The following is a 6,891-nucleotide window of genomic DNA, read 5'->3' as shown; positions in this document are numbered from 1 at the left end:
GGGTATGACATCTTTGCATATGGTGAATATTGATTTAGGGTGGATGCTTGGTTGGAACTTGCCACATTTCAGTTTGTTGTGCCGGTCTTAAAGTTAGTTTGCTGTTGACAAGCAACATGACGGATGCACTCTTACATTAAGTAGTGTTTTTAATGGAAATGCTTGGATTTACTCATAAATTTTACTAAAAAGTCATCCCCAACAGTGCTGGCACATAAGTACCAAGCAACGGGGAGACTTGCTAAGTAGAAAGATCACCTGTCGAATTAAAGACCCAGGTTCAAGTCCCCCCATCTGCCTTGCTGAAGTGTTCTTAAGAAAGACGCTGAATCCCAGTCCAACACAGTGCTCCTGAGAAGTTTGGACACACGAGATGTTGTTCACGGCTCTCCGATGGAACGCCTGGCTTCATATCAAAGATGAATTGCACAGAGAGGGTGGAAGAGCTTTTCGATGGTTGTTGCTTATCATATGGTGCCAAAGTGTTTAAACATGTATACTATTTTCTAGCATTTTCTCATGCAGGTAACAAATGTTTGCATCATGTAACTCAGTGCTGTTAAAAAAGGTCTGTTACAGTGTTTATTTGGAGTCGCACCAGGCTTACTGGACTTCTTACACAAGCAAACCGCAGCATCGCACAAATACGACCAAAGGACACTGCTGTCTTTAACATGGACTACTGAAGGACTCCAGATCAATACGGCCTCACAGATTCAGTTGTTTACGTACTTATGAGGGAACAGAAGGTCTGTCCAACATGAAGACTTTCACATGTCCTGGTTCTATATCATCTTGTCCAAAATCCTTTACAGAAAGCCTATTTTATGTATACATTCTAGGTAATGTGTACAGAGATTCTACCTGTAAAAATGTGTGTAGTTTATCTACAGATCTAATTGGCATTGGTGGTATAGTGGTATAGTAGTAGTAATAGTAGTACATATCTATAGATATAAACAAATCTATGTACTGTAGATACTGTGGTAGTATGTGGTTGAACACAAATAAATCTAACCAAAATTCTGTACAAAAAGTCTCTTGTATAATGTCACAACTTCATTAATGACTCTGTTGGTACAGTACACAACTGACACCACACTAGTGATCATGGCTGCATTTAGTTATTAGTTACATTACATGACATTACATTACAGTCATTTAGCCGACGCTTTTATCCAAAGCGACTTACAATAAGAGCATCATTTAACGTAGGAAATCAGGAGAACTACTAGTCATCAGACGGTCATAAGTGCATCTAAACAAGCATCTAAGAGCAAAACCAGTGCTAAAGTAAAAGTGCAGAAAGAGATTTTTTTTTAATGAGTGAATACAATAAGTGCTAAGAACAAGTAACAGGGTAGTAGTTCTTGAAGGGTGAGTTTTCAACCTGCGGTGAAAGATGGGCAGCGACTCCGCTGTCCTGACATCAGTGGGGAGTTCATTCCACCACTGTGGTTCCAGGACAGAAAAGAGCCGTGACCGGGTCGATCGGCAGCAGGGGCCTCTGAGCGACGGAGCAACCAGGTGTCCCGAGGCAGCAGAGCGAAGTGGTCGGGTGGGGGTGTAGGGCTTGAGCATGGCCTGGAGATAGGAAGGAGCTGTTCCTTTCACTGCCCTGTAGGCTAGCCCCAGAGTCTTAAACTGGATGCGAGCAGCTACTGGGAGCCAGTGTAGGGACATGAGAAGGGGAGTTGTGTGGGAGAACTTAGGGAGGTTGAACACCAGACGAGCTGCAGCTTTCTGAACAAGCTCCAGAGGTCTGATGGCTGACGCCGGGGCGCCAGCAAGGAGGGAGTAGTCATAGTCCAGCCGGGAGATGACCAGAGCCTGGATGAGCACTTGTGCCATCTCGTCGGTGACGAATGGGCGAATCCTCCTGATGTTAAAGAGGAGAAATCTCCTGATGTTAAAGAGGAGAAATCTCCTGATGTTAAAGAGGAGAAATCTCCTGATGTTAAAGAGGAGAAATCTCCTGATGTTATAGAGGAGAAATCACTTTTCAGCTACACCATAAGATGCTTCAGGGCATATTCGTGGGTATTTTGCATTTTTTCTGAAACAGCTCATCCTGCAGCCTTGCCAGAACCACCAGAGGATCATGTTCTACAAGAGCGGATGCATGTTGGGATGGCATCTCTGAAATGTAGCCTTGATCAGATCCACTGTTAGGGCCTTTCCCAGAAGGCTCTGTGCTCCCTTCCTTTTCCAACTCCACACGCTCAGACTTTCTGACTTCCGGTGGGGAGAAGGCATCCACCTTTACAGCGACTGAGGCCATTGCATTAGGGTTTGAGCTGCTACATTTCTGGAGTGCCACAAGTCTCTGGTCTCCTTCAGGCAAGTCTTTGCTCAGATTCGTTAGAGAACCCTCTCCTTCATTTTTTAGAAAATCCTGACATTGGGATTTTTCTTCCAAGTGGAACCCGGGTTGTGTCAGCTGTAGTGGCTTGTTTAAAGAAGGCTCAGCACCATAGCTTAAAGGATATGGGTGATCTGTGATGACTCCAGGCAGAGCGACAACTAGGGGGTGTAATGGATATATGTGATGAGAATCTGCAGTGACTTTTGGTATAAGTTCCATCACTGAGATATCACTTGTCAGGTCAAGTTCAGGGGTTACGGTATAAACACCATCATTGCTTTCATTGATTTCTACCTCATGAATATAGACAGGAGGCCCTTCTCTGAGTAGAGGAATATACTCTAGGACTGGAGGGATCTCTAACTGGCCATTAAGGAGGTCAGACTCAGCCATCACATCCTCCTCATTGTGTACACATTCCATCTGAAACCAATCAGGATACTCCATCTGGTAGGCCTGAAAGGTTTCAATGGCATTCCTCAGAGCTCTTCCAGAAGGACAGTTGAAATATTCATCTCCACCAATCCCCTCAATGTAGTTTACCTGATCTGGCTGATATTTCTCAATGTCCAGAATACGGAAGTACAGCTCCTCGAAATGCTTCATGAGCTTGTACTTGACTGCAATGTCAAAAATAGATGGCACATCTTGTTCACTGCTCACGTCATCAAAGTATGCCACCAGATACTTACCTAATGTGGGTGCTAGATGCATGTCAGGAAGAAATAGGTTGAAGAAAGGGATGAGCATGTCATCTGTGGGAGACAAGACATCTTCTCTCAGTGTGATCTGCCCTTGACCACACATGGCTCTCCATTTAAATTGTACGCCACGTGAGCACAGCACCAAGATTTTGTCGGAAGGATTGTTGAGCTGCTGCATCTGCCACTCGAGCCAGCGCAGGCGGCCCATGGTGCCCACAGAAGCGGTGTCGAGAAGGTCAAGCAGCACCTCCGTGCCACACCTGGCCTTCAGAAAAGCACACAGCTTCAGCACTATGTTCCTGTAGAGGTGGTGATCATGGGAGTAGATGACCAGCACTTTCGGATGTTGGTTTGGTAAACTCTGCTGTCTTTCATTATTATTTTGTGGAACACCACCAGGTTGCGCTGTAGTCCAAAATATAAGAGAAAATAATGTGAATACAGATGCCAAAGTTAACTGTGGTGTAACAATAAAGACACAAATCAGTATACTGAACGTTAATTCATAGGGTTAGGGTAAAGTCGGAATAAAACAATGAAGAGAAATAAAAGGGACTGTATAGTGATTAACCTTTGTCAGGCCTACAGAAGACACATCGAACACCTCCGATCAATACACACAGGAGGACCACTCCCAGAGCAACAAATATGTAGGCAGTGAAGTTTAGATGAGCATGTACTGGATTTGCTAGGACAACAGAGAGGATCAGAAGAGAGGTTCACACATGTCCATGTTGCCACTTTAACTTGAAATAATAAACACATCTGGCATTCAGTCACTTAGTCAGTATGGTCTTAATATATCTATTACTATATTTGATTTCTGTGAACCTACTGGGACAGATATGGAACTTTTTACTTCGCCGGACACAGTCATTGTAGCATTGTAGATGGAATGGCTCGATCTGTGAAACAAGTCAAGGATGATGTAATACCTGATATGAACACATAGTGGCATGAAACTGCAGGAATTACTGGTTTTAAAATATATCTTAAAACGTACACCGCTTTACCTCAACAGTAAAATTGCAGCAGGCTCTCGGCCAGTCTTCAAGGTTAAAGGTTACATTTAGTGACGTCTGATTGTTCTAAAGGAAAACATCACAATTTAATCATGTTCATTATAGAGGAACTGAAGAAGTTGAGTAACCGAAGACATGTAGGTCAGGTGAATCAGCTGTACTAAATTGTCACTAGGGGTGTGTGTGTGTGTGGGCCCTGTGATGGCCTGGTGGCCTGTCCAGGGTGTCTCCCCGCCTGCCGCCCAGTGACTGCTGGGATAGGCTCCAGCATCCCCGCGACCCTGAGAGCAGGATAAGCGGTTCAGATAATGGATGGATGGATGGATGGATGGATGGATGGATGGATGGATGGATGGATGGATGGATGGATGGATGGATGGATGGATGGATGGATGGATGGATGGATGGAATGGATGGAATGGATTGATGGATGGATTGATGGATGGATGATGGGTAATGGATGGATGGATGGAATGATGGATGGATGGATGGATGGATGGATGATGGATAATGGATGGATGGATGGATGGATGGATGGATGGATGGATGGATGGATGGATGGATGGATGGATGGATGGATGGATGGATGGATGGATGGAGTGATTGAGCTGTTACACTAGTACATTACATTGCAGCTTTAACCAATACTTAACACAATGCAATTTCCAAGTTCTTTGTGAAAGGTGATCATTTATTTTACCGCACAGAACATTTCGTAGGTCCTGGGAAACAGAATGTTCCCAGTCATTCCCCAACACTGTGTCAGGCGAGTCGAGTGAGTTAAAACGTTTCTGCAGATAAGATAAATAAATATGTGTGACTATTGAACGTGACAGATAACTCTGAGAGAAAGGCGGTATTACGTTCACCATTCCCCAAAAATGTAATGTTTCCTGAATTGGCTATTAATCCCAATTCAGTGAACCACGTCTTGAGCATATGGATGACTTAATGCTGCACTCAGACTTTGATTTGTTTACGGGTGTTTGACACAGTTTGGCTTTCAAACTTTGACATTATGCACGCACCATTTGAGACTTTGCACACAGGTCAACAAGGATTCCTTTAAACATGATTAGTTCATTTTGCCCACCACTATTTTGCATATAAACTGGGGTCACAAGATCACTAATTAGCAATATATGTGATCTCGGAGAGTGTGGAAGTGGCCCAAATTAGAATTTGAAAGATCCACTACAGCGTTTTTTCCTGAGAGAGAGAGGGGGGGAAAAAAAGGAAACCTGGAATTGTGTGAGATTTGGAAGGTATAATACGTATGAGTGATGTTCATGAACATGCTAAGGATCTGAATCAAATCAAAAACAGAGTCTGACTCCATCCACCTCCACCTCCACCCCTCCCTCTCTAAACAGCATTGCGTGCATGGTTCTCACTAGCAACTGAAATGGTAGAAGTGTAATTACTTAATTATTTACAGAGACAGAAAAAAAGACATCCTTCTACCTTAAATAAAAATATGTTCACTTTGGAGGAGGTAGATCTTGCCTATATTGATTACTTTGGCTGCATATTTGCCAGCAACCACAATACAGTTAGACAGCTCATGTCTTTGCCTGTTAGCTGACGAGCAGTAGGGATGAAATGTTGTCATGTTGGCCCCTGCTGTCTGCATTTAAATCTGGTTATGGAACTGAACTGGCTGCTTGGCAGATGGTATTATGCACGATATGCTGTCTGCTGGCAAAGTCAAGCTGTCAGGCACATCTATTAGCTGGCTTGTGAAATACTAGCAAGAGGAAGACATGTATGAGGGCTGGCATGTAAAGAAAGTCATGTAGAGGAAGTCATGTAGGCATGTAAAGGAAGTCATGTAGGCATGCAAAAAAGACATGTAGTCATGTAGAGGAAGTCATGTAGGCATGTAAAGGAAGTCACGTAGGCATGTAAAGGAAGTCATGTAGGCATGTAAAGGAAGTCATGTAGTCATGTAGAGGAAGTCATGTAGGCATGTAAATGAAGTCATGTAGTCATGTAAAGGAAGTCATGTAGTCATGTAGAGGAAGTCATGTAGGCAGCAACTGGTTTGGTCAGGGAAGCAGCCTGATGCAGTCTGTCCTGGCTGAGTGAGTTGGTTAAGCAAGGGACAGACTGGAATTCTATCAATAACTATTGAAAATTATGAATGATGCCATCAACTAACAGTAAGAGCTCAAGTAGCAAGGTAACAGTCCTCATTTTATGAGCTGGTTCATGTGATCAAATATGTTTCATATGCAACCACTCTATTTAATATACAGCAAGTATACAGTCAAGTTGATGAACAGCTAATGCAACCAGATGCACTTTACATTGTTGCGTTATTGTGTACTTTTATATATTGTGTATAAATGCATGTGTACATAGTCTATGTAGGTCTGTAGTGTTTTTTGGGACGGTGTGTCCTTTGTGTTGGGATGGTGTGTCCTTTGTGTTAAGATGGTGTGTCCTTTGTGTTAAGGCAGAGAGAGCCAGAGCACAATAATTTCATTGTATTGCAATAACATGAAAGTGAAGTTGAACTTGACTTGAAGGGACTTAGTACTTATTCATTTATAGTGTTGCCCCTTCCCTGTTTCAAGAGTAGTCTTTGCAAGCAACTTAAAATTTTTATTCATTTGCTCTCAGTGGAGATACCCTATTGTATTATTATTATTAATATTATTATTATTAATACCCTATTAATATCCTGGTCTGTTGCCTTCATGTACCATGTGACAGGCATTGGGACTGTGTTTGTGGGCCCCAGGATGAAATGACCAGACACAGACACAGAGCCAGGGGGTCCCCCTGTCTTCTGCCT

At 43.1% G+C, this 6,891-nt stretch overlaps 1 protein-coding gene across 2 annotated transcripts in view; it reads right to left on the bottom strand.

Moving 5' to 3' along the window:
- Positions 1 to 201: 201 nt before the first annotated feature.
- il17ra1a (interleukin 17 receptor A1a) overlaps positions 202 to 6,891 on the bottom strand; it is a 25,107-nt gene continuing 18,417 nt past the window's right edge. The window contains exons 8-12 of one of the 2 annotated variants that reach the window (XM_056276559.1): positions 4,083 to 4,157; positions 3,905 to 3,974; positions 3,641 to 3,757; positions 3,058 to 3,474; positions 202 to 2,523 (exon numbers count right to left, since the gene is read on the bottom strand). In XM_056276559.1, the coding sequence (XP_056132534.1) occupies positions 2,024 to 2,523; positions 3,058 to 3,474; positions 3,641 to 3,757; positions 3,905 to 3,974; positions 4,083 to 4,157 (1,179 nt within the window). In that variant the 3' untranslated portion in view covers positions 202 to 2,023. Of the gene's footprint in view, positions 3,475 to 3,640; positions 3,758 to 3,904; positions 3,975 to 4,082; positions 4,158 to 6,891 lie in introns of both variants that reach the window. The other variant, XM_056276558.1, reaches the window with a different exon arrangement.

The sequence above is a fragment of the Lampris incognitus genome, chromosome 3 (assembly GCF_029633865.1).
Source record: "Lampris incognitus isolate fLamInc1 chromosome 3, fLamInc1.hap2, whole genome shotgun sequence".
Lineage (NCBI taxonomy): Eukaryota > Metazoa > Chordata > Actinopteri > Lampriformes > Lampridae > Lampris > Lampris incognitus.
Note: the sequence above shows the minus strand (reverse complement) of the source record. Positions and strands in the feature narration are given on the sequence as shown.